At 37.6% G+C, this 27656-nt stretch overlaps 1 protein-coding gene across 1 annotated transcript; it reads right to left on the reverse strand.

Moving 5' to 3' along the window:
• Positions 1 to 4466: 4466 nt before the first annotated feature.
• On the reverse strand, positions 4467 to 9328 carry LOC122060006 (protein SUPPRESSOR OF MAX2 1). The gene is made up of 3 exons (XM_042623128.1): positions 7391 to 9328; positions 6674 to 6962; positions 4467 to 6562 (listed from the first exon to the last, which is right to left on the reverse strand). Exons 1-3 carry the CDS (start codon positions 8608 to 8610, stop codon positions 4892 to 4894), a joined length of 3180 nt encoding a protein of 1059 aa, XP_042479062.1. The 5' UTR covers positions 8611 to 9328; the 3' UTR covers positions 4467 to 4891.
• Positions 9329 to 27656: the final 18328 nt, after the last annotated feature.

A 27656-nucleotide genomic window follows, 5' to 3' on the forward strand; every position in this document is an offset into this window, starting at 1 on the left:
GTTGAGCACAAAGGAGTTTTGAAAAAAATCAAAAAAATAATTAATGTTGAGAACAAAATATTTCAAATCCTAATAAAAGAACACAATAAATTTCTAAATATATATATATATATATATATTTAAATTTGGTTCAATCCTTCTAGGCTTCTTTTATTTTTTGGAAATGATTGAAACAAAAAGTCTTTTTATCATCATCTTTATCTATCTATTTATTTATTTAATTTTAGGAGTCAAAAGTCTGATTCTAGAGAGTCCATCCATGTACATCAACTTGTAAAATTTCACATAAACCAGCTAGGGTGGTGGATCAAACATGAAAATAGATTGGCAAGGTAATAAAGCATTTGAAGTAAAAGTCAATCCGCAAGAACCGGTGCTAGAGGTGGACGAATCTTGGTAGTCAAAAGTCTAACTTAATAATGAACTTCAATATGGAAAGCAAGGGAGGAAAAACCAGGCAATGTCCTACATCAATTCATAATCAAAGATCAAAACCCTTGTTGGGGAGGGTGGGAGGGGATAACTTTCAAGTATAGGTGTTAAAATTAGTCACTCATTCTTTTTTCTGGTAGAAAAAGTAGTCACTCATTCAATTAGTTATTTATGAATAGGCTTAATTGATCCTGCAATTTCGAAAGTTCGGATTGAAATTGATAAAAACAATAATAATAATAAATCTAGGGTTAGTTTGATTTTGTTTTCAGAAACAGATTTTTTTATTTTTTTATGTTTAGAAAAGAAAAAACACCTCAAAAATATTTGAATTTTTTTTTTTTTGGTTTCATTTTACTTGTTTTTTGAAATAAAAATAGAAATATAAATTTTTATGTTTATTTTTGTGTTTAAAAATAAAAATGAAGAAACAAGTCAAACTTATTTTTCTGTTTCTGAAAAACAAGTAGAAGGGACAAAAATTGTAAAATATCAGATATTTCATTCAACCTATCCTAATCCTAATCCATTGTTGAAACTTCTTGCAACTCAAAAGTGACGACTTCAACATGATTCTATGAAATGGGCATAAACCCGAAAAAAGAAATTTATATTTTAGCAAAGGGTATTAGAATAGGTCAATTACTGTTTAATTGATAATCCTTGATTGTCAGGAGCACTTAATAAATAGTGGGTTCAGTTTTGATTTTATTGGGATGGTCTTGGTCGGGTCTGTTGGTGTGGGGCTAGAAATGACACACTTACTTTAAAGTGCATTGATGATAGATGATGATGGATGATACACAATTTTCAAACCCTGAGGGTTGGGTGGGTACGTGGGGTCAAATATTGGGGTTGATATATGGGAGTAAATGAGATCACATGCATGTTAGGTATGAAATGGGCCCTCAAAACTATTTTGCACTGATCTGATCTGGTCACAAATGAAAAACTTGATTTGTCTTTGTTGGTATGGCTTCTCCTTATCCTGTCTATGTCCAGTTCCATCAGTCCAAGAAATTCTAATTTCTTTCCTACCTGGCATGGATTACATTTAAAATTTTCCTAGGAGACTTGTGTTTCATGCACTTTATGGGAGAAGCTTGATGAGATCATTAAATATTTTTATTTATTTATTTATTTTTTAAAGAAAAGTAAGATTAAATGGATCAAGACAAAAAGAAAACTATCTGTTTATGTGTATTTTCTAAACATAAGAGGGTGCAAAAAGATTGTATTGCCACTCTCATGTGATAAAGATGCCTTTGTACGATTTCTCATTATTTTGTGCAAGTGAGTAGCATTTTCTTGTTCATGGATCAAATATTACTGAGGACTGCTACATATAAATACTCACCACCCTTGAACTCTCCATAAATAAAACAACATGGCACTGCACATTTTGTTAAGAAGAGAACTAGTATTGGAAATGGATCCTCTCCAGTGTACATTGGATGGCTAGTAGCATATGCGCAAGCACCCCAATAGTTGGGTGTTTTGGGTGCACTAGCACATTGCATCTGGTTCCTTGATTGCATTCTCAATCCGTTGGATTAGGTCCAATTTATATTCTTTGATTCTCGCTCTTACTGGACTGAGTACTCAAATTATTTTTCATGATATCCGAAGTACTTTCCCTATTTTGGGCTATCTCTAGTAGTGGCCTCGACGACCCGTAGAATGGCCAAGTCTGCTTATGATTGACCCCCAACAAGAAGCGGGTGAGCAGTACGAGTGACCCCGCTTGGAGCTGGTTCTTGAGCTAGCAGGGGCAATTGTTTGGTGCTTCAGCCACATAAAATCAAAATTTAATGAGAAAAGCAAATAAGGCAGCGAAGAAGACATGATTTATGACCACCCTTCTATATAAGGTGGCCTACAATCAGCTCGATTATTGGGAGAGAGTGGTCTACGATCAATTGAGGCATCTAAAGGAGGAGTAGCTAGGTAAATACTTCCACTTGAACACCTTTGCCAGCAAAGAGTTCTCACATTCAAGAAAAAGCCACCCATTGTTTTGCAAGGAGAACATGGTTAAAACCCTAGGAAGTATGAATCCAATGCCCCCTAATCACGCTTACTTGACATAGGAAAGGTTACCAGAGCCATAGAGGAACATTGACATGGATAGAAAAGAACTGATTTAATAAGAATTTCCTTTCAAACATTTGACAATAAACATCCTTTCCAACCAGTCAATCTAGCTTAAACTCACTCAAGGATACTAGAGGCTGCCTCCTTTTAATTGGATTTACCAAGTGCTTTTAGAAAGAGATAAGCATTGGTTGATTTGGAGAAATTAATTAAATGAATAGTATTGTAATTAATTGATGTAATGTTCCTTGTTTTATTTTTAACTTAAAGATGAATATTCTATCAAAAAGAAACTTAAACATGCACAATTTTTCTGCTAAACACAAACACAAAACAAATTTTGGGAAATGTGCTTTTAAAAGGTATTTCATATCACTAGTTGCTTTAATAACCATGCATGATTATCCTTGTTTTTGTTTTATCTTCCACACCTTTTAAGACAAACATGCTCTCCATAGTCTAGTTTTAATAACAAAAGATCATTCTTTTGATGTATCTATCCTCTATTATTTGTTTGGAATTAGCTATGTTAGAGAGAGAGAGATGATGATGATGATGAAGAAGAAAAGGTGATGGTTAATTGAGCAACCAACCACTCCCAACCTCTCCCACAGTGGGTATAATAACATAGAGACCCTTGAATTAAAAAGGATTTTTTTTTTTTTTTAATCTCAAACTCAGATAGAGCTGTGGGCTGCCACCCTTTAAGTCTGCAAAAAGGTCTCTGCTGTGCTTGCTTTGCGTAATAATAATCATCATGCATGTAAGTGGGAGAAGGTGAAGACTGATATCTGGAGAGAGAGAGAGAGAGAGAGAGAGAGAGAGAGAGAGAGAGTTTTTTTTTTAATTATTATTATTTTTTGGGTTGCAAATGAAAAGGGATGTTGGGTTGGGTTTTAATTTAGCTTATCTATAAAACCTTCTTAAAGCTAGTGCTCCTCTTTTTCTAATTTCCTTTCTTTCCCTGCTCTGTTTCATCCCTTTCCTTTTCTCTCATCTTAGAAAAGCCAAACACATCCAAATTCTCCAACTTCTTCTTTGCCTTTTTCTCTTCTCTATCTATTCCTTGACCCCACCTTCTCATAATGCTTGTCTCCGCTATCATACAACTGCCACTTGTATAACCTTTCCACACCTTTTTAGTTTTTTTAATTTGCCTTCAAAGATCAGCAATCCACCTTACAAAGACTTTGTTTTAAATATATGAGAGAGAGAGAGAGAGAGAGAACCAGAGAACAGCAGGGACAGCAGAAATAGAAACCATGAACTTCCTTTTCATGTTCCATATTAGGCCAAACAGAGGCAAAAATTTGGTGGGTTTTTTGATTGTGGAGATCACTAACACAGCTAGTCAAAAGCTATGGAGCAATACTTATGAATTACCTGGTTTTAGATCAACCAACCACACTCATAATAATCAATTCCACGCGTGCTTGACTGTACACACACACACATTCATAATTTTACGCGTTTTTTTAATCACAATCAGTCAATCAATTAAGGAAGCTTTAAGTAAGTAATCAAGTATGATTAAAGTATATAATTATCACAAAAAGTGTGATTATCAAAAAGGAAACCTGAACATCAGCAGCATTAGATATGAACAATTCTATAAAGTAGAGAGATTCTTAATGTTAGAAAGCAAGGGTGCAAAAGACTTCTTAAAAAGAGCCTCCGTTTTTAATCAGAAAGCATTAAGAATCAAGGTAGAGTAGTAGTAGTAGAAGTTGTAAGTAACCTTTCAAACTCCTTTGGGATAAACTAAAACTTAAAAGGGCATTGAGAGATCTAATTAGCTTTTCTTACACTGCAAAAGCTTCTTTTTTTTTTTTTGGGAGGTGGGGTTGCCAAAAAGAACGAATGGCATGTTTCTTGAGTCTTCAAGAAAAATGACAGCAACTCTCTTTTGATGACCACTCCAACAAGGAAAAGAATGAAACTGAAAAAGGAAAATGTAAACATAATAAATTGCATAATTGAACCACTCACACAATCTACAATTACTTTAAAAATACAAAATTTAATTTCCTTCTCATCTATACATGCAATATGAGCAAAGTGGAGAGGTGGTTCTCATCTTATTGATCATTGTCCAGGTAAATAATATGAATAATTATAAATGGCAGAAGCAAAAGAAGGTAAAATATAAAATTGAGCCATTCCCCCCCCCCCCCCCTTTCCCCCGGGCTGTTGAGATTCTATTACTGTCTCAACTCACTAAGCTCTTCTGTACTAGTCTTTCCTTAACCCCTCCACCACCCCTCCATTGTTGCAATTTTCCTCTATACCAGTTGACCATATTTACATCTCTACCCACCAGCCAGAAATCGGAATTGGCCATCACAATCCCACCCCCTCCAAATCTTCACAGCCTGTTGTCAACAGCCACTGTGATCTTATCAGGCAGCCGCCATTCCTCACTATTCTGTTGTCCCTCTGAGTCCCTAACTGAGACAAGCCGAATAATGGCAGTGTCATCAGAAATTGCAGCTGAAGATAGGCCAGTTTTCATCTGATGAAAGCTCGGTACCAAAACCTTATCTGCCCAGTCCACCACTTGAGTCTGGCTGAACCAAACACCACCCACAATCTTCTCTAGTGTTTCAGTATCCACCTCAACTGACCAGCTATCCCCGACAATGGCTGCAAATCGTGAGGCTATGGTGCTGGCAATCTTGCTCCGGAGTGAGTCAAAGTCGACAGGTTTGAAAGTGATGGTTTCATCAGCGAAATTGAGTAGCTCATAAGACAATGGCGTTGTTGTTGAAGACCGCAGCTGAACTGAAGCTGTTGTTGTGGAAGGTCGCACATTCACAAGGCTTCTTCCATGTTCATGCTCAACAGTAAGGTCGCTTGAATTGCGTGACCCCTCTCTTCCATCATCTTCAGCATCAGCTGCTTCATTCAGATCAAATGATAGACCTGGCGCTGATTCTTTCCTAGGCTTTGTAACCCGATCATCATCATGCAGCCAATCAGCCCGGCGCTTGCTAGTTTTTACAGAGACTGATAATTTTAACTGCCAATCACTACCAGCCACAGATGCAAGCTTCTCTTCATCGACTGGTATACAATTTGACAAATTCTTGAGATTTTCCGGCAACCAACTAGCCGTTAAGACGAAGATTGTGTTCCCAAGGCTGACCTCACGTCCATGGGAATCTGCAAGCCGACCTCGTTCCATTGCCCGTTTAATTCCCCCATGGACAAGCATATCTGCTCGATCAATATCCTCAAGCAAAATTAGAGAGAATGGGTTCCTCCGAACAGTTTCCACTATTCGATCCAATACAGTCTTCCCACGGAAATTCTTATCCAATACCTCATCATCACTAGACTGTGAACCAATATGAATGATGACTGGATTTGAACTACATACCAGTTCCGAAAGGGCTGAAGCCATCTTCTTCTTCCCAACCCTATCTGGACCCACAAACAATAACCATGTTTCACCCCTTGCCGCACCACCACGCCGTTTATTGTTACCAGATTTGCACTGGGTTACAGTTGTTGCCACCACAGATGCTGCCTCCGTTTGCCACCCAACCTTCTCTGTTAACCCCTTAAAAAGCATCTTGAATGAATCAGCATCCAATGGGGTAATTGCTTTGTCCTTCTGCCAATCTGAGACGTTGTCTTGCTGCTGTGAAGAGATGCAGCCAGCAAAGTCCTTGATGCGCTCATTGTGGTTTTTCTCTGGTGAATTTTCAGAAATCTTTGGCCGCCCAAGAGCAAGGTCTGTTCTTACAGGGCTTCCCGGTGGAGTCACCTCCCGTTCTGAATGTTGGTTTGGTGGTTGACTTTTGTTCATTAGCAGTGTTCCTCCCAGACTTCTGGTCAGTGATAACTTCGGCTGGAAAGGTTGACGTTGGAGCAGGTTAGAATTGTACAAGGATGTCATTGAGAGGGCAGGTGGAGCAATTCTATCAGAGCCGATACTTCGATGAAAATTGGGATGAAGATGCAAACAAGTGTCATCCCATTTCTTCTGCAATTCTTGAGTTTTCTGCTTCCACATCAGTTCTTGATCCTTGGCCTGTAATACCCATGAATATAAAACAAAAGAAATTGATTGACTTAGTTAAAAACTACTTTGATATTTTGATTTAGCAACTCAGAAAACAGATATGACGCTCAATGAGCATACCTGCATCTGATCCTTGACAATATCTGGCTTCGCCATCTGCAACCATGGTGGTAATGATGACCGAGTTGCTTCCGGTTTCGCTTCAGAGGAGGATTTCTCGAACTGCTTTGCTACAAGTTTAGCTAGCTCTTGCTCATAATTCTCCATACATTGTGGACAACAGCTCATCCTTTGGGCTGGATCGATGTTTTCAGACGGGCGTCTTGCAAGAGCAGGTGGTGCAGGAGGGAAGCTCTTCAGTGGCGCGAGAGACTCAACTGAGCTGCTCAAAATCCCATTGCTTCCAAACCTGAAAATGCCAAAAATGTCACAGAATTTAAATATTGTGGCTTTCCAGCCCACATTAAGCACTGAGTTTATAGTCAACGTAACAGGATTAGTTCCATATCCAGGGAGGGGAAAGTTTTACAAGAGAATTGGTGGAATTGACCCATAAGCAAGAAGTGCATCAACATGGAAATTTAATAACAATCCCATGAAGCTGTCAATCTTGGAAGTGCACATCTAACAAGAATCAACTCAATATCAGGATGCAAGTTTCCACAATCCATAATTACTGTGTATAAGATGAGAACATCAATATCAAAGAAAATGAAATGGAACTAATTTAATCTTTTCTCAGAAGAGTTGCTAAGAAAATGATGCTCTAAACAACAACAGTACTAAAATTGAAACTCTGTGATTCCATAATTACTGAATTGAGGAATGTGAATGCACCTTGGAAACAAGCCTGGATGTGGGTTTCTCGCTGTAATTGGAACTGCCTGCAGATCCCAATCATTCTCCATTGAAGGATGATAAACCTGGCACCTCAGGTAGGTCTCGCAAGTCGCCGTTCCGATTAACCACAACCGCCCAGCACAGCCCTCATTGAATCTAGCCAATAGCTTAGCCATTTCTGCAACTGCAATCCTCCCTGTTTCCGACACAATCTGCTGCTGTATCTGCGCAGGACCAGGAGAGCCAAAACCAGTCGGCTGCTCCACAAGCCATTTCAGGTCACCCAAATCAAGAATCACACCACCTGCGTCGCTGCTGCTACAGCTATTGATTTTGGTCTCCACCAAGACCTCCAACTCTTTAAGCTTCATAGAGATCTGGGTCCTATCCAAAGGAAAATCCTTATCCAACGAGATCAACTGAACATTCCTGAGAGGCCCATCACCGACCTCTCTTCTCTCAATCCTCTGCAAAAGTTCCCTCACCACAGATTCAAGCTCAGATTCACCTACGAAAACCGGGTTCCTCTTCTTAGCCCTCAATAGAATATCGAAAGCTTTCTTCACCTCTTCGGTTCTCTGCTGTCCAGATTGAGGAGAACTCCCTTGCTGCTGCTGCTGCAACCTGGGATTCAGATACAGATTCCTATTCGCCGTCTGTGCGGGGCGGAACCCCAATCCGCCACCAATTGTGGATGAATTAATGGAGCTTGAAGCATTAAGAGACTGTTCTATGGTGGCTTTGACAGCAGGGCTCGAGAAGCTAGCCTCTCTCATGACTCGGCTCACGCTTGGATCATCTAGGATCGAAACAATGAGCTGTTCAAGCTCCACCTTCACCGCTAAAAGGGGTTGTTGCTGCTGCTCTGGGCAGCCTCTACGTTGATGGGCTTGAGCTCGCTTGAGAGCAGCCATGAGAGCATTGGAGATTGGGGGGTCAATACCAGGGGAGAGGTTTTGGGCTGAAGGGAGACGCTCGAGGGCGACACTGAAGCAGAGCTCGAGTGCTCTGCATTGGAGAGGGTGAGAAGAGTTTGGGTGAGATCGAATACAGGCTTGTCGAAGGTACCCAGATGGAGAGGCCAAAAGGGTTGCAGCGACATGGAGCGGTGTGGTTTGGCCGTGATTCCGACGAGCTGCTTCGGCGATTGAGTGATTCAGAACAGTCGCCGCCTCGGGGGTTAATGTCTGCTGGATTGTACTCAAACCAGCTCTCATGATGGTTTCTGCTGCTTCAACTTCTACGAAAAATTTCTCAGAAACCAACAGAATAAGGCACAGAACAATCTTTGAAACAAAATCAAAAGAAACCCTCTAAAATTCAGGTGTCTCTACCACCATCCGTAGTTAAAATCCTTCAATTCCAGTAAGAGCTTTAGAGACATCTCATTCACAAAACACAAACTGGGTCAGCTCTTGTTCTTCCTTTTAACAGTATCTCTCTCTTTCTCTTTCTCTCTCTCTCTCTGTCTCACCTCCTTCGAACCCACGACAAGTGGGCTTTGAAGTAGGACTTTGGGCAGGTGTGAATGGCTCCCAATGGACAAATTCGCACTTTCATGGAAAATTCATCCCTCTTGACATAAAAATCATCGGATCTCTCTCTCTCTCTCTCTCACTGCTTAGACACTACACCCACACAGAGACAGGAAAGCAGAGTGAATTCAAATCGCGAAAGGGAACCATGAGATCCCCTCATTCACATAAACCCTCTCATCGTCTCTCTCTCTCTCTCCCCCTCGTCTTTTCTCTTCTTCCCACATTCTCAACCTAAAGAAAAAGATCAAACTTCGTCTCTTTCTCCTTTCATTATAACAAAACTACAAAAACCATAACAGTATTAAATCCCCCAAAAAACTACCGTTTCAAAGTCCCTGATTTTACACAAATATCCTAACTGAAAACCCAAATTGCAGTCCCCAGAGACAAACCTGATGACACAGAGGGTTTCTGTGAAATTAGAATTATTACTTTTGGGGTTTTCACTTTTCATTTTAAAAAAACTCTCTCTCTCTCTTATTACTTTTTGGGTTTTCACTTTTAATTCTAGAAATTCTCTCTCTCGCTCTCTCTCTCTCTCTCTCTCTCTCTCTCTCTGTGGTTGCGAGGATTTCTGGGTGAAGCCACCTGCCCTCCTTTTCGTTGCACTCTTCTTTGCTTTCAACTTTTATAGAGAGAGAGAGAGAGGTAAGACTTATGGATTGACTATCTCTGACAGAGCTCATGTGTGACGATTTTTTATGATGGTTGGATTGGAATGATCTAAACTGGTCAGGACAGTTCGTTATGATCCAATGGTAATGGAAAGTGATCTTACGGGAGCACAATTTTTTATTGTTTGCCATTAGCGTTTCAATGTTTGCTTTTTAAGGTGCGACCGTAAAGCATGGATGTGTGTGAACTCTTCTTCTCCTCTTACCATAAAGAAAGAAAGTAAGAACCGTGCTAACCATAAAAGAAAAAAAAGGGAGAAAAAAAGAAAGAAAAATTGCGTCACCAAAACAGGAAAATAAAGAAAGCAAGGAAAGGAGAAATTGTTTCATGTAAGTGGACCAGAGTAAAGTACAAAAGTCCATGGACCAAGATAACGGGTATTGGGTATTGGATATTGGCCGGGTCGGAATCAGGATCGGATCGGATCAGTCTTTTTAAGACTTTGCCTTAAAAGAACCCATTTCTGAATGTGTTTTGGAAAAAAAAAAAAAAAACCCTTCAAGCCATGCCATGAACCCCCCCCCACCCATCCAGAGCAACCATAATAGAATATTTAGTAATGGTCATTGATCAAAACATTGAGGCACTAGATTAATCATGACTAGAAAAATGTTATATCATATAGAGTAAATTACACTGACCTCCCCTGACAAGTTCATGGCACCTTCAAGCTGGAAAAGTATTTACAATACCTACAATATCACCTATTGTCCGCAACTTAAAACATGAAGTGATCATATTAACCCGATTCTTAATCAATACTGTATCGGTGAATCAATACAGACAAAGGTTAATTTAGTAAAAAAAAAAAATTTGGTTTTTAAATTAAAAATAGGGATATTTATGACCAATCAAGGCAGATCCGGATTGGTATCAGATTGGATTGAATAATCCAGAAGTTCAACGTGGTTCAGAATAGATTCTCTATGTGTAGGTCATTTCTTTGAATCAAGTTGTAGGTTAGTCTTTGAATTGAATTGCTAGTCGTTCACCCGTCGTTCTTCCTGAAGAGAGCAACAAGGTGAAGAGAACAACAAAGCATTTTACAAATTAAGGGAAGTAATGGGAAGGAGAGTAGGTTTGTAAGTTTACCACTTTCGAGGGTAATTTGGCCACTTTGAAAGTTACTTTTTCAACTTGAAGATGTCGTGAACTTGAAAAAGTCTCCAGGAGAGTAGGGGAGGTCAATGTAATTTACTATATATACATATATATATATATATATATGATATAGAGTAATGTGTCATAGAAAAAATGTCTTCTAAATTATCAATTGTTGGGCCTAACATGTCCAATAGTTGCATACACTATAACTCTCCCCAGACTCCGCAATGGTGAGAGCCTCGTGCACTAGGTATGCCCTTTTATCAACTATTGGGCCTAAGTGGAACTAATCAATTTTCATGCTTTAGATGTAAACATTGTGTGACTATTAGCTCCTTAACTTGAAATTAAATCCCATCTTTGAAGTTCAATATTAGTTTTAGTTTTAAAAATCGTTAAGAGAGGAAAATTGACCGAAACTGATCGTGATTGAAATCGGAAATTTTTGATAAAATTCAATACTTGTGTTGCCAATTTTTTCTCATTTTTTATAGATGAAAAAAAAAATTGATCAATTGTCAAATCATCAAAGGACTATTATCACTTTCCTTCTTCATAATTTCTTTCCAAAAAAAAAAAAAAATCAAAACGAGAAAAGTTTAGGGAAGAGAAAATCCTACCTTCTTGAAGATCGCTTTCCACTCGAATCTCAGCTTCAAAGTCTCCCCAAAACCTTTGATTTTGTTTTTTTTTTTCTCAAACCCTAGCCCCTTTTGATGGCAAGAAGGAAGGAGAAAAACCCACATTTATATCCCATCCTTCAATAAATCCTACCTTCTTGATGATCACTTTCCACTCCAAGTTTTGGCCTTTGCTCCTCTTTGTTCCTACTCGAATTTCAGCTTCAAAGTCTCCCCAAAACCTTTGATTTTGTTTCTTTTCTCTCAAACCCGAACCTCTTTCGAAGGCAAGAATAAGGAAGGAGGAAAACCCACATTTATTTCCCATTCTTCAATAAATTCCCTCTTCCTCCTTTATATGACAAAAAATAAAACCAAATGGTCTTATCTTGGTTGAACCACTTGATGCCACAACATAGTTCAAGATCTCATTTTTTCATTTTAGCAAGACGAAACTAGAGGCAATGTGAGAAATGTGGAAGATCTCGATCGAGATCTCTCCACTTAACTCGGTTTCGACCAGGTTTCGGTCCAAACGTGGTCCAACCAAGTCATATAAAGCCCATGTTTTGATCCAAAACGAGAGAGTCTCGCTGGTTTAGCGTGGATCTCGCTGGTTTCGCCTCTTGCTCTATTTTTTTAGGGAAAAAACACCATAAAACTATGGATTTGGTGTTTCTTCTTAGAGATCTTCCTTGTTACAGTCATTGAAGCAAAGATCTTTAATCTTAGTGGTGACTTTTCTTCTCAAGAATCCTTTAAGGTAAAAATTTCTTCCTAAACCTATATTTCTCATAGAAACATCATCAAATCTTGTTTCTTGCCATTGATTTTTTTATATGTGATACCACTAAGTGTTATCTATAGATTTTCATTAAAGAAAATATATTTTTCTATTTTTAAATTATTATTTTTCCATTTAGATAAATATTTTTCTTGTAAAAATAAAATTGAAAAAATATGATTTATATATGATGTTTGGTACTCAATTTTTTATATATTGCTCACCAAAGGATGATCTCCAGCCTCATGGTGCCACTTTGTTTTTCTTTTTTTAGTCAATAAATTAATTAATATATTTTCTAAAATATATAATATATATTAAATAATTACAAAAAATTTAAAAAATATGAAAAAAATTCTATTTTGTATTGAAAATAAATTTAATATAGTGTAAAAATTGTTAGTGTATTTTGAAATGAAAATGGTGTTTAATTTCACTCTACTATACTTTATTATTAACTATGATATTATTATTAATAAAAATAATTTTTAATTAAGAAAAAATTATAAAAAGTAGGGATTAATATGTAATAGCTATATGATATTAAATAGATCTTAATGCGTGCATTCTTTAATATAAGATGTTGAGTAGTTACTAATTCAAACATTCTTTTCTGTAATAATGTTGAAATTAGGGCACAACGTCTAATGCTAGAGGTGGAGATATTGCATGGTTACATGGAGATCCAATGTCATATGACAAAAAAAAAAAAAAAAAAAAAGGTGTAGGTACTATAAGCAAATGATAAATTCTGGAGGTGCCATTAGTTTGAAGCAACATTTGGCTGGGGGGTACAAGGATATTGCCAAATACCCCCAAGTTTCATATAACGTGCAAAAGCAAGTGTAGTGGAACATATAAGGTGGAAGGTTAAAGAGGGTAAAGAAACAAAAGTTGGGTGAAGAATTTGATGAGGCAGTCTTAGAGATCCACCTAATGACAGTGGATGTTGACTCTGATGGCTCTGATTCTGATAGTGATTATAGGCAAGACCAAGGTATGACAAGGGCAGAGTGGAAAGAATAACAACAAATTAAGGTAGCGAGTAGGATCTCTCATCAAGTGGAAAATGTTAGACAGGTAGAGATGAAAAGAGGAGCAGGTGACTCTGGTTCTAGAGCAGCTACATTAGATGTGCCTCCAACAGAGGAAAGAAGGAATAAGAAGCAAAGAAATGTGAATGTGCCTTTCAGAAGAACTAAGAGTGTGAAGGCTGCTATACCCCCATCACCATCCCCAAGACGACATGCTGATCCTGATGAGGTCCTGAGGCAAGATCCTCTGATAGATAGACAGTAGGATACAAGACAAAGAAACATGAAGTTAGTATGGAGTACATAGAAACAACTAAGGGTGTTAATCTATTAGGTTTCGGTTTAAATGGTGTGGATTGTTTCAGTTCACATTTATTTGACTAAAACCATAACCGCACCATTTACTAAATGGTTCTACTTTCTGAAATTATGACCATTTAATAAACGGTTTCGGTTTTCACGGTTTCTAAACGGTGTTGGTTTCACGATTTTAAATGGTTTCAGTTTCTGTTTTGATTTCGGTTTATTCCATACGATTTGTGAAACGGTTCACAATCGGTTTGTTATAACTTGCAACCATCTCTAAACTGAAGATCATAAGTTTATCCAAAAATAATTGGAAATCACAAATAAGAGATTCTATATTGATAATGGTATGTCTTAATTTGATAATCTAGTGCTATTTCTTTGCATGGCTATTCTCAAACATATAGAACTAATATACAACACCCAAATCCAACCTTCTACGTTATAAAATATTAAAATGGCAGGTGGCTTAGCCAAAACACCCCATCTGTGATAACATAAAAACATAGTAACATATATGGATTACAAGTTCATGATCTAAAGCCTAAACTTGAACTAAATTACAATAAATCATACCAAAGCAGGATGGACACTTAATTTAATTGTTAATTGTTATACGGATTACTGTCCCTACTTTATTTAATTGTTATACAGATTAATCGGATTGGTTTAAACGGTTTTAATTCAGTTTGAAACCAACGGATTTCACAGTTAAAATCAACCAGACCCGTTTAGCTAATCGGCCTGAAACTTGAAACCATAACTGTACCATTTACTAAACGGTTTTTCGATTTCAGTGTAAATGGATCAGTTCGGTTTCGGTTACAAATTCACATCCTTAGAAGCAACAACTTGGGAATGCAAAATGGATCCACCTTTTTTGAACATTATTTGCAGTTCACTGCATTGACTTAATGCTTAAACACATGAGGAAGAAGTCTTTGGTATCAGGTGTGGTGGAACGAAAAAGACAAGTGACATCATTTGTTTACAATCATGGATATTTTCTATCTTTGTCGAGGGAAAAATGCAATAGAGATTTGGTTATGGCCAAGCATTACTTGATTTGCAATTAGTCCAATGACTACCCTAGGGGTGTCAATATCTAAACCGGACCGGTTAAACCGGATCGGACCGAACCGATTAAGCCCGATCCAAACCGAACCGGTGGCTTATCGGGCCGATTTCGGTTTGTATTTAAAATTGAATCCGGTCTCGGTTCGGTTCGGGTTAGACCATTGGGCCACCGGAAACACCGGAAATGTGCACCGAAACCAGAACCGATCCAAACCGGCCCGATATAAAACCGGACTTAAAAGTTAAAACTCATTAATCTAACTGGGCCAACTCTCAAGTGGGAGAAGCCCAAGGCCCCAAGTGTCCAACTGGACCAACAGTAGCCCAAGTGCCCAAGCCCAACATTTATCAACTATTCAAGTTCAACCTGTCAAAACCCAAGTGCCCAAGCCCAAGTGCCCAAGCGCCCAAGCCCAAGTGCCCAAGCTAATGGTCCATACCGGTTTAAAAAACCGATCCAAACCGAAATGAACCTGATAAATCCAAACCGGTACAACCCGAACCCAAACCGCACCGAAGCCGACACCGGACCGAAACCGATAATTCCTTAATGGGGCGGTTTCGGTTAGTTCCAAAGTCACACCGAAACCGGTGGAACCGGACCGAAACCGCACCAACCCGGACCGTTGACACCCCTAGACTACCCAATTAAATAACAATCCTATAAAATTAAACTACATATAATTTTTTTATCATCATGATGAAGTGATTGAAATATGTTTCCCTCATTCTTTTCAAATTCAATTATTTATTTATTTATTTATTTTTACATTTCTTGACAACCAAACATGACTTAAAGATGATTTTATATTATCAAAAAGAAAAAAAAAAACCCTAAAGATCCCATATAACTGGTCATTGGTGAAGGTCTAAGCTTTCTCTGTGTGGACCCTAATCCTACTCATTAATCATTATCTTCAACCAAATGAACACTTTCTACACGCAACATCTGCCTGGATCAGAAATAGCCACTCTCTATACGGATCACATCTTTCTTTTTCTCTCTTTATCTCTCTCAAATTTTTTATATTTTTTAAAGATCTGTGAACCCCAAAAAAGAATTTTAATTTCTTCTCTCAGCTTTTTCACTACTTTTTAAGACTTTATAAAAGTCGGCAAAGTCCCAAAGAAATCATCATACTCCCTTTCGATAACGCACGCTCTCTCTATCTCTATATCCTTTTCAACCGCGTCTTATTACTTTTTGACACGTGTCTCACATGCAAAAAACCTTTTGTTATCGTTGGATCCCACAATAGAAAGATCAAACGGTCAATAATCCAGTTGTCAGTTACTGGGTCCCACAGTATCTTTTTTTATTTGGCAGACGACGCGTGCAGCCTAGTTCTTTCTTTTTCCTACGACCGAGAAATTAAAAAAAAAAAAAAAAGTCATATGGACTATGGACAACTTTTTGAATTAATTGCCTTTTGTTTTCTTGCTTCTGTGTAGAATGAAATTTACGGATACATCCCTATATTTTTATATAATTACCGGTTTAAAAGCCCTTCTGAAATGGACCTCTCTGTCAATACGTGGCAGGTTCACCTCGCTTTTGAAAAGCGAAGCTTCGAATTTTTATGGTTTCTAACTTTCTATGCGGAGGGATATTCGTGAGCGATTAGATGAAAGTGCAAAACCGACCAGTTTCCATTTTTTGCCATTCTTTATTTTTTATTTTTTGGGGGAAGACTTTTCCTTTTCTTTTTCCTTTCTTTCTATTGTTGTTATTTTCCTCCTTCGCAATTATAACCCTGTACTTTAATCAAATATGGCATATTTGTCCTCCTTAAAAAGTTAATGGGTTAAAGAGCACAATCTCTTGGTGTATCCTATGCCCATACATATGGAAAAATAGAGTTAGGACATGGATGTCTTTTCATAGCTTGATTTTAGTTCCTCATGTGTGTGGACTTAGGGTATATTAAGAGGAAGCGTTTTTTCCCCCAAGAGTTAAAGTAAGACATGGATAGATTTTGTTTGTTGAGAGCTTAGCAACAGTGTTGTGTGTGTGTATATATATATATATATATATATTAACTCATCCCATCATAGTTTTAAGAATTGAATTAGTCGGATCGGTATTGGTTGAGATTGATCTTGAATCTTGATCGTTTTGATATTGATCCACCTGAATGATCTAAGTTTTTTTTCTTTCTTAATAGGGGTGAATTCATTTGATTCCAAACAATTCAATGTCAATTTGAATCGATATTGTTTGAGACCGATCCTATGATTAATAATGAGTTTTAAAACCTTGCATCAGGTTCTTAACAATCTATGATAGAATACGTGAATCCCTGAAAGTGATTTTAGACTTATTACTTGTGCCTTTTTTTTTTGTAAACTCTCTACTTATGTTCGCTTGTCGAGAAATTTTGCATTAAATATACCCTACTTTCCATGTAAAATATGCATAAAATAATGTAAAATAAAATTTTTAAAAAGATCAAAAATTTTATTAACATGATATACATGTAGAAACCTAACTATCATATTGATTTAATTTCAAAACGACTCAAGAAATTTACATAAAATGACATATACAACACAAAAAAGAAAAATTCATAATTCGTAACCCTAAAAATAAAAAGGAAATAAATAAAAATTAATAAAGGAATTTGAAAGAAAAAAATATATAATGGTCTAAAATAACTAATAACATAAAATCCTCCCATGAAACAAACTCTTAATTGTTTAAAATAAATGGCTAATTGCTGTTGCCCAACTTGGTATTCAACAGTGTTTATGCAATAATTGAAGATATATTAAAACCAAATAAGATGAAGTAAAATAGATATGAAAGTATGTCATAGATATTTAAAATAATATATTGTGGGGTACCTAAGGGCGTGCACAAATCATGCTAGAGGGTTAGAATGTTGCCACAATGTGCAAGGCAAGCTACCATTTTATAGTTACAACGTCTTTTTTCTCTATTTTTGGGATCCTTTAGGACGTGCTAAAAAGTATTATTATTATTATTATTATCAAATATTTTTTTGTAGAAGTATAGTCTTATTTATAACTGAGGAGACACTCCCATCGTCATTTGGACACCAAACTCGTCCAAATACAATGAATATTAGACCGTTTATGACTAAAATGAGACCAGGCATTTCAAATGAGGGTTGAGGTGTCTGTCTCATTCCAATCAAAGTTTCTCTAAATAAAAAGGAAAAAAAAATCTTGAAAGCTAAACGCTAATAATATATTGCAGTACAAATTTCATACCCAAAGAGAAAGTAAAAAATACAAATTCAAACAAATAAATTTGAACTCAATCAGATCTCTGAAAGTCAAAAAATGGCTAAAAATATTGTGAAGAACAAGGACCCTAGGTTAGCTCAGAGTGAAAATTCGTTGACTCCAGAAGGGACTAAATGTTCTACATTTCACATCGTTATGGCCTTGTTAGACGTCAACCTGGGTCGAGTTGAGTTTGAGTTTATCAGGTCAAACAAAATTAAATCACTATAAAATATTAAAAGTTTATAATTTTCAAAATATTAAGACTCAATTGAGTGATTCAAAATGCTCTGGAAAGATTGTTCCAAGTATTATTTAGTGATGTACAAGAAATACCGCATTAGACAAATTTTTTTTTTAAAATCTTTTTAAAGTGGATCCCACATGGGCTAAAATATTTATAAAATAATGAGAAAATAATTTTTTTTTCAAACCATTTTAATACAATAATTTTAATAATAATAATCACTTAATCTCAAAATTTGGACCCATTTTTAGGTTGTTTTACATTTCTTACCATTTTGAAATAGTTTAAGACATTCGCTAAGAGTTACATGAGATCTTCAAGATTATAAATTAGACCTTAACACTATATAAGGGCATCTGTTCATCATTGCTATACACTCTTCCAAGGTCACAAAATGAATTGTCCACCCCAATAGTTGAAACCTTGTCCATGTTACCTTATGACTATTTAGCCAACATTTAAAGAGTGGTCTATGATCAACTCAGCCGTTGTTTATTTAATAAGAGGTGGTATTCACACAAGGATAAGGATTTCACAACTAAAATGAATTTCTTAGTATTAAAATTTAGATGAACCATCAAGCCATCAAACAGTTAAAACAAAATCTTTCATTTCAACCTTTTTTTTTTTTCAAATAATTTAAAAAGAATGAAAGGTTGCACATATAATAAGGTCTTTTGGGCATTAAGGAATTTCCTAAGGAACCTCCTTGCTTTTGTCTTTAGCATACCCACATCTTAAGCATGATACCATAATAATTCATTTCCACTTTAAAAAAGCTCAAGTGACCTCATCCCTCCCAACCTCTCCTCCCACTTTTATAGATCTTTAGATTTCTTTCCCTCATTTTACTCTCTCTCTCTCTCTCTCTCTCAAAAAGATTGTTTGATGCAACATCATCTACAAATGTCACATAAATCACATTTAGTTGGTTCCTTCTCCATGGAAAAGTTCGACCCTTGTACCTTTTTACCATCTCTCCAATTATTATTATGTAGTGAAGAACCATGATTCAATATATATCCTTCATTTTTCAGGCAAGCATTCCTCTATCAACCAATATTGGCCCCAGTTGTAAGGATCTCTCTCTCCTCTCTCTCCTTTCTCATATGGTCTTATCTCATTGTTGGTCTTGGAAGACCCCTCCTCCCACACCTTTCCAGTTCAAAGCTTTGAGAGGTTGATAGAAAGGCTTCCTTAGTGGCTAATTGATGGAAAATCATGAGACATAGGGGTCCATGACCTTTTTCACGAGTGTAAGCCACCCACCTAGTATGTATATAATGCTAATGTCATCAAGGTCAAACTTTAAGCAACATGTAACACTTTCCCACGTCTAAGAGAAGGAAACATCATCTCTCACAAAACCCCCCCCCTCCCTACTCTTTCTTTCTAGCTTGTTTTCTCTACCCCACCCTTATTTCACAAAAGAGAAGAAAAAGGTTTTTGGTAGCTTCTTGCACTCAAAGGAAGTAGACTTTTAAGCCCTTCCTTTCCCACCCCCCCCAAAACACTTTTTAGTTTAGAATAAAGAAAGTGATTTTGCTTTTGGAGAAGATGAATTAGTCTTTAGAAGCACCAATCAAGCAAAGATAACCATTGCTTTCCTTTTACGACGGAATAGAAGCCAAAAAAAAAAAAAAATATTAACAAAATTTTAGTTCGACAAGTGGATCCTTTCATTAGAAGGTGATTTATTAACATCTGATTGGAATCTAATTATCGGCTAATAACTCATCTTATATTGAAATGAATATTATTTGATATCGATAGATTGGACGACAAAATATTACATTTTTTTGTAAAGATAATAAGACTGAAACTTAACATGTGAACTGAAGACTTTAAGGCCTATTGATTCATAAAGTTTTAGCCCCACACCTTTTTTTTTTTCGGTTTAACTGTGATTCACCACCCACCAAAAATGCTCCTAAAAAGCATAGATCCATAGATCCAACCAAAACATTTGAGAGATGCTCTCAAAAAGGGATTTTTTTAAGGACAGAAGAAAATGGCATCTTTTTTTCTGTAGCTTTTTAGACTTTGGGAATCCTTAAAACTTGCCAACAATAGAAAATCCACATAGAAGAGGCAAAAGCAAAGCTTCTTTCCGACTAAAAAGTGAACAGATCTTTCTTTCAAGCGCTAATACAAACATTTGTGGACATACCTAATGCCAAAACTTTACACACATGCATTCAACTTTCTAAGAGAGAAAAAGTATAAAGGTTCAGCCTAAGAATGACTTAACCCCTTTGACTGTTTATAATAACAGAAAAACTCTACCTCAGACAAAACAAAATAGCATTATAAGTGTAAACTTTTGAGAAAGGGAGAGAGGAAAACATAATTTAAAGCTTTCCTAACATGCTTTTGAAGCACAGAGAGAGAGAGAGAGAGAGAGAGAGAGAGAGAGAGAGAGAGAGAGAGAGAGAGAGAAGAAAACACAATGTTAAGGTTTCTTAACATGCTTTTAAAAGCTAAGACAGATCTCTTAAGATCTTTTATGTCAAGTTGAACTAAATAAAATTGGCTTTTGAGTAGTTCACTTGGCCAATGTTTTAGCTCTAAATCATTTATCTTTTTATTTACTTTTTTTTTTTTTTTTTTTGACTTGGCTCTAAAGATAGCTGTGGGAACATAAGTTCATTAGCACGTAGATCAAGAATTTATATTAGGATTGATTTTTTTTTTTTTTGGGTAACGATAATTTCATTCAATTCAAACTAAGAAATACATAACATATGGGGGCATGAAAAACACATGGCTTGGATACAAAATATCGAAAACTAAGCAATGGAATATGACCAAACTGCTTAACATGCCAAAGACAGAGTGGTCTTCCAGAGTAGGGTATGGTCAAAACCAAAAGATTCCCTAACAAGCTTGTTAAATTGTGCTATCGTTGAATGCAAAAATATTCCCCTTTTAAATTATTTACCTAAAGAAATATTTGTCTAACCCATGTTTGTAATTGTATGTATTAACCACATCATGTATTGTGCTCGAAATGAAGTCATCTAACGAAGGTATTCTCTGTCACGCCAATATCGTCGGGGAGATCCGTGCACAATATACTAAGTGCTTTGGGATCAGATGATAGCCGCTTCCTGTACAAGAATGCTTAAGATACGATCTTATAGTGAGGATGTTCATTATTGTGCCAGCACCCTCGCTCGGGGATGTTTGTGCACTTTATGGCTTTCTAAGATCTGTCGATAATACTTTTTGCATTACACTTTTGCACCCACTCACGGCACGGTTCCATCCACTATCGTGGCTAGTTGTTTAACCTCGTGTGTAGTCATGAGTAATGGGCAATGACGCTACACCTCTTGACACAGTTCCTCCAGGTATATCAAATGATCACATACTTGAGTATACAAATCCCGCTGAGGATAGCTGGTTCTGTCCTATTGCATCCATCGCATCCCCGCATAATGTAGGAAATAGATGGAAACCCCCTAGGGACACCACATACTAACTAGTTAATTTTTTTTTGAGGTCTAGATTGGAGTTTTCCTATAATGTATTTGGTCAATGGGGAAATGCTCTCTCAAGTGGCGTTCGGTTAAAGGTTCCTTTTTGACACTAAGAATGTCATCTTGATGGTCCAGTACATATAACTCTGGGGTGATTCCCACTAAGTTGTGTGGGATACCGAATCGTCAATGAGATATGTTCTATAAGAATATGGAAGAAAGGATCATCAACTGGGGTAAATCATGGAGATTAGGACCCAATGGTGTGCAATACTTTATAGGAATACTCTTCATTGGGATCATTTTGATTGTTTATGGTGTCATGATATGGGTTTAACCAAGGACTCAAATTGTGGTTATATAAACACTTATCATTGAACGAACTAACCTTGTATGAGCCACTTGTTTAAAAAAATGCGAAAAACAAAAAATATCTCTAAAATCAAATCATCTTTGTGGGATAGGCACAACTCCACATCTAAAATATTTCCCACCATCTGTGTGAATCGTCAGGGTAACCGGTTGACTCGCCTAAGTCTAACATCATCCCTTTCGGACAACCTCTCTTTAGACATCCAAGATTTGCTCAGAATGAAACCGATTCCAAGAGACCTAACAACAGCGATGTACCAAAAGTGGTTTGGGTCCACTCAATAAAAGCAATGCAAACCGAAATGGTTGAACTTAAGCAAAATATGGCCCAGATATTACAAATGATTCGGAACCAACCCAAGATCGACTAGATCCCTACTGCAGTGAGCATGTGACCCATAATCCACTAAGGATAGACTTAGTCCCGACCATAGTAGAATAAGAGCAGACTAGGCTCACCACCCCTAGAGGAGCTTCTACCCTTCCAAGGGTCCTCTTGGGTTTGTGATCGATGAGGAAGAAGAATATTTCTCCACGTATGTTCAATATGAACTTCTGGAGATGGAAAGAGAAAATAAATTGAGGAAGCATTTGGAGAAGCTAAAGAATATGATATGGATTGGCAAGAATCAAGAAGCACAAACCATAGATCCTAGCGAGATTAGTTTTTTCTCTGAAGTAAGGATTACCGAGAAGTTCAAGTGGCAGACCGATAGAATTGATGGGTCAGGGGACCCCAAGGCTCACTAAAAGTCTTTATAAGCATTGCCAAATCATGGTAGCTCACAGATGAGCAAATGGGTCAGGCCATCATGTTAACTCTATGAGGACCAACTTTTAAGATGGCTCACGCAATTAGAGCCGACACAGACTCAAAACTGAGCAGTAGTTGTATGAGCCTTTACCAACCAGTACTCCTATAATAGAGAGGTCAATGTGGGTCCATAACATTTCTGAAGAGACTGTGAGACAAAGCTGCAAAAATGGCAGATCGCCCATTCGAGGCAGAACAGGTTGAGATGTTGACTGAAAATCTCTCCAGGCCATATTATGAAGTCCTTTATTATCAGCATTTACAAACTTTTGACGCATTGATAGCCACAAGCACTCGCGTTGAGAACAAGCTACTAAGGGATGCCCAATACCAAGGGGTCCCCTAAGATTTTGGAAAGAATGTGAGGGTTGGGCGAAGCAAAGGTCCTGAAGTAAATGTGGTAAATATGGTTCAACTATCAATGGAACCAGCAATAACCTCCACCCCACAGCCGTTTGTGATACAACAAATTCTCCAGTCCAAAGGACCCCCTACCTGAAGAAGTAGTTCATAGATTTGTGAATGTCGTTGGCCACAGTGTACGAAAAATTAAAAATGCAAAGCCTTATAGATACAATTGCTCCCAGGGTCATCAATAACCCCCATCATGTTAGTATAAGGATCACGACTTGTGCCTACCATAATCGGAAGGGTCACACTACAGAATGGCGCATTAATCTACTACATGCAGTCCAATATTTGGTAAACAATGGGACTATAAAAGTGAAGGTCAAACAGTCCCCAAATGTCACACCAATCCACTCCCAAACCATGGGATAGTCAATATATTGGCCAATGATTCCCATGATTTCGGCCTGCGGTTCTTTGATCCAACCCACCTTATTAAGAACTCCCGAAAGTACCATCTTAGCAGGATGTTTGAATGGAGAGAGAAGTTGATGCATGTAAGAAGATTATCATTCCCTCCAGAAATCATAAGGCATATAACTAGTTTTATCAAAGAACCTTGCAGGATGCTTGAATGGAGAGAGAAGTTGATACATGTACAAAGATTACCATTCCCTCCAGAAATCATGTGGCATATCACGAGTTTTATCAAAGAAGCTTGCGACAAAAGAATACAGTTCTTAGTAGAGGGCAACATATATATATTATTCTGATATGTGTACGACCAAGAAGGGCCTCACTCTAGTCATGTGTATGCCTTTGAAGAAAAGGTGCCTGAGAATAATCCAACTCAATTTATCTGGGCCAAGGCCCAAAGAGGTCTCATTGATTTTCACACTTACAAGAAAATCATGGGAGACATAATATGAAAAGCAGAAGATTAATCTAAAGGGGCTCTTAAGACAAAAGTCGCATACAAAATGGGAGTCACCCAATTAGCCTCCATCTCCACCATCAAGCCCTCAACCTCTGCCTCAACCACCATCTCCCCATCCAAGGTCCCTACATTCCATAACTCATCATATTTGTTTAACTCGCCATATTACCCCTCTTTACCATCACCACCATCATCGCCATTATATCACCCAAGGTCATATCCTTCATCACCTTATCATCCTTTATCCCCATCAAATACCCAACCTCTTACATTACATCTCCTTCATATCACCCCACTCTATATCCATCATCACCACCATATTATCCTAATTCCTAATTGCCATGCGACTTAGGATCAGTGGATGATCCCCTTTCTTATGAACTAGAAAAAGGATGGATATATGGCTATAATTGGAGTGACATCCTCACATTGCTAAAATATTTGGATGCAACCTCATCAATTGGGTCAGTGAATGCTTTGGAAGAAGAAGGTTTAGGGGTGGACCCAACTTCGTTAATCCATCTTATTGCACCTCAAGAGAATCATTTGTCAATAATTGAAGAGGTCATAAATGATTTTCTTAGGGTAGTGATGGCATTAGCAGTCGATGAACAAATTAGGGAATATACTTTCCTAATCCATATAGGGAGTGACACCGAGGAAGATGAACCTGACAAATGTTATTAATGAACTTCAAGGGTACGATGCAAGATCCAACCCTATAGAAGTGATTCGTTCCGTGAGTTCAAAGTATTATGAGCACCTGGACGTAGAAGGGATCAATGATAATGAGGAATCCAGTGAAGAAGAAGATGACAATGATGAAGATGAAGATTTTGATGTTCATAATAACAGTGATGACTTTGAGGCCTGGAGCACCAATGAGGAAGATATGTCTGGGTATTTCTTGCATGAAGACCCATCAAGATACCTGTTTTGTGCTATTAGTGGAGATGATTTGATTATAAACCCTACAAATGCCATTCATTTAGCACTACCCATCTGAATAAAGGGAGAATGGTCGGGCTCAGATGAAGACCCTAGTGGGGATAAAGATGAAGGCAAGCATAAAGGTGATGATAACTACAAAGAAGAATTTGAAAACAGATGATGAATATAATTGTACAATTGAGTATGATGGCAGGTCACTTGTATGGAACCGAAGAAATGGTGGGCGTCATTGCCATCAGTCAGTAAACATAAACATATCAAGTAGAGCTTCTCAGAGAGGCAACAGAGGGGGATCACTTAGAAAAATGACTCCATCATCTCTTCAATGCAATAACGATGGTAAGAGAAAGAGCTCTCGACATTTGCGGAGGCCCTCCACCTCTAACTCCAAGTCGGGAAGGAGAATCAGAAGAGTACTCACAAGATGACAACCCCATGGTCGAAATTATCAACATCATAGAGAGTGATAATGAAGGTGATAAGTATCCTTAGAGATCATAATCAAGAATCTTGTAAGCATAATGGAGACATAGAGTGGGAGGAAATTCAAGAACAAATCCTTGGTGGTAGAATAGTTGAAAGCCAACAGGGAAGGAATAAGCAGTTCAAGAGTAGGGCCAGAGAACCCTGTGTTGACCCAACTCAAGAAGGTGCATGCCAATATCTCAATCTGGGGTTATTGATGGCTTCTCCATCACACCATGAGGCCATACTCATGTCTCTCACCAATGTGCAAGTGTCTATCCTGTGCAGTTCTCACAGATAATAGGAGCAACCTATGCAATAGTCTTAAAAAGACTCCGAGTTGCCCAACAAGGGAATCCAACATGACAAGTCTTTCCATATAATAGTGGAATGTCATGACAAGATAGTAGCACAAGTCTTGATTAACAATGGGTCTGCTTTTAATGTGCAACTTTTGAGATCCGCTTCAGGCATTTGTTTGAATATGGAGAAGATGAGGCCGCCAAACCAAACAGTGCAGGCTTATGAGGATACCATGAGAGAGATCCTTGGGGTTCTCACAGCAGCTGTGATGATAGGTTCAGTGAAATTTGATATTGATTTCAAAGTGATAGACATCCCGACTCCTTTCAACATGCTAGTGGGAAAACCATGGTTGCATCAGGCAAAAACAGTGTCATCCAATCTACACCATGTTGGGAAACATGTCCACACTCTTTGCCATGTTTTGGTGTTAACAAACAAACATACATCTTTAACTTGATTGATAAAGTGTGATTAGCTTGAAGAAACCCTTAGAAGGTCGAAGGTCGAATCAAGACATGAAGCTAAGCTTAAAGACATGAAACAACAAACAAGAAGGAAAGAAGATGAAGGGCCAAAGAATGGAAGATTCAAGTGAGGAAGAAGACCACTAGGATAGATTAAGTTATTTACAATGTAATTTGTAATTTTCACATACTTATATGCACTCACCTCATGCATGTGCATTACATCATATTAGAATGACCATAGAGCATGCCTTGACCAGGTATGGAAAGTCACTAAGTGGTGTGGAACACACAGTAACCTGACTTAAGGGTATTTTATGGAATCTTAAGTTTAGTATTAAGAGATGAATCCTTCATAGAAGCTGTAGGAAATTGAGTTGTGATTCTAACGCAATTGATCTCAAATCATTCTGAAGTCAGACCAAAAATTTATGGTCAAAACACTGATGACTGGTTAGTATGACAGAGCATGTCATGTTGGCGGTCGACCGGCTGGAAGCCCCGGTCGATCGGAACCACCCGAGATCATAGGCGATCGATCGTCTGGAAGCTCTGATCGATCGAACCTATCCGAGACCATAGGCGATCGATTGGCTGAAAGTCTCGGTCGACCGGTGCCTGCCTGGAAGTGCCCCAACGGCTATTTTTTTGCCTACAATGGTTCTTGGCGGTCGATCGGATACCAATGGCGGTCGACCGGTGGACCCAGAATATGTCCGTTAGAGCTTGATTCCCTACCTAAAATGCTTCACTAAGTTCACCTATAAATACCCTAATCACTCTTAATTAAATATTCATTAAGAAAGAGCTTTAAGAGCATTGTTGCAAGCATTAGAGAAGATTATTTCTACTTGAGTTATTCTATTACACAAATCCCAAAGAAGAGGCTCAAGTCTCAATCAAAGTCCTATACTCTCTCCTGTGCAAGTCAAAGCCGTAAGAGAGGACTTTACAAAAGGTGCATCACTCATCATTTATTATTCATTCTCATTTGCACCACACTTGAGGTATTCCTCTTATTCCACTATTTCTTATTTTTTGTTTTTACAATTCTAGACTGTACTTAGGATTGTAAGGATACTCTTATCCTAAAAAGACAAAGGTCTCTCTCTACCTCTAAAAGAGATTGTGAAAGGCGTCTCTCTGCCTGGAAAGGAGATTTGTAAGGATACTCTTATCCGTAAAAAGATTGTAAAGGTTTCTTCCCTACCTACTGTACTGAAAGGGAAAACTAGTGGAATACCTTACAAGAGGATTCTTATAGGGAGTGGACTAGACTCGAATTGAGTTAAACCACTACAAATCTTGTGTTGTGGTTGTTGTTATTTTATTCAGCATCGCTTTTAACTTATAGTCACACTTGTGACCTTTTTGTCGAAAAGAGTTAAATTCCACTAGTATAACCTATTCACCCCCCCTCTAGGTTATTTCAACTGGTATCAGAGTGGGAGCTCAATTTATTTAAGACTATATCGTCTTAATAGTGAGTC

Source organism: Macadamia integrifolia, chromosome 13 (genome assembly GCF_013358625.1).
Source record: "Macadamia integrifolia cultivar HAES 741 chromosome 13, SCU_Mint_v3, whole genome shotgun sequence".
Classification (NCBI taxonomy): domain Eukaryota; kingdom Viridiplantae; phylum Streptophyta; class Magnoliopsida; order Proteales; family Proteaceae; genus Macadamia; species Macadamia integrifolia.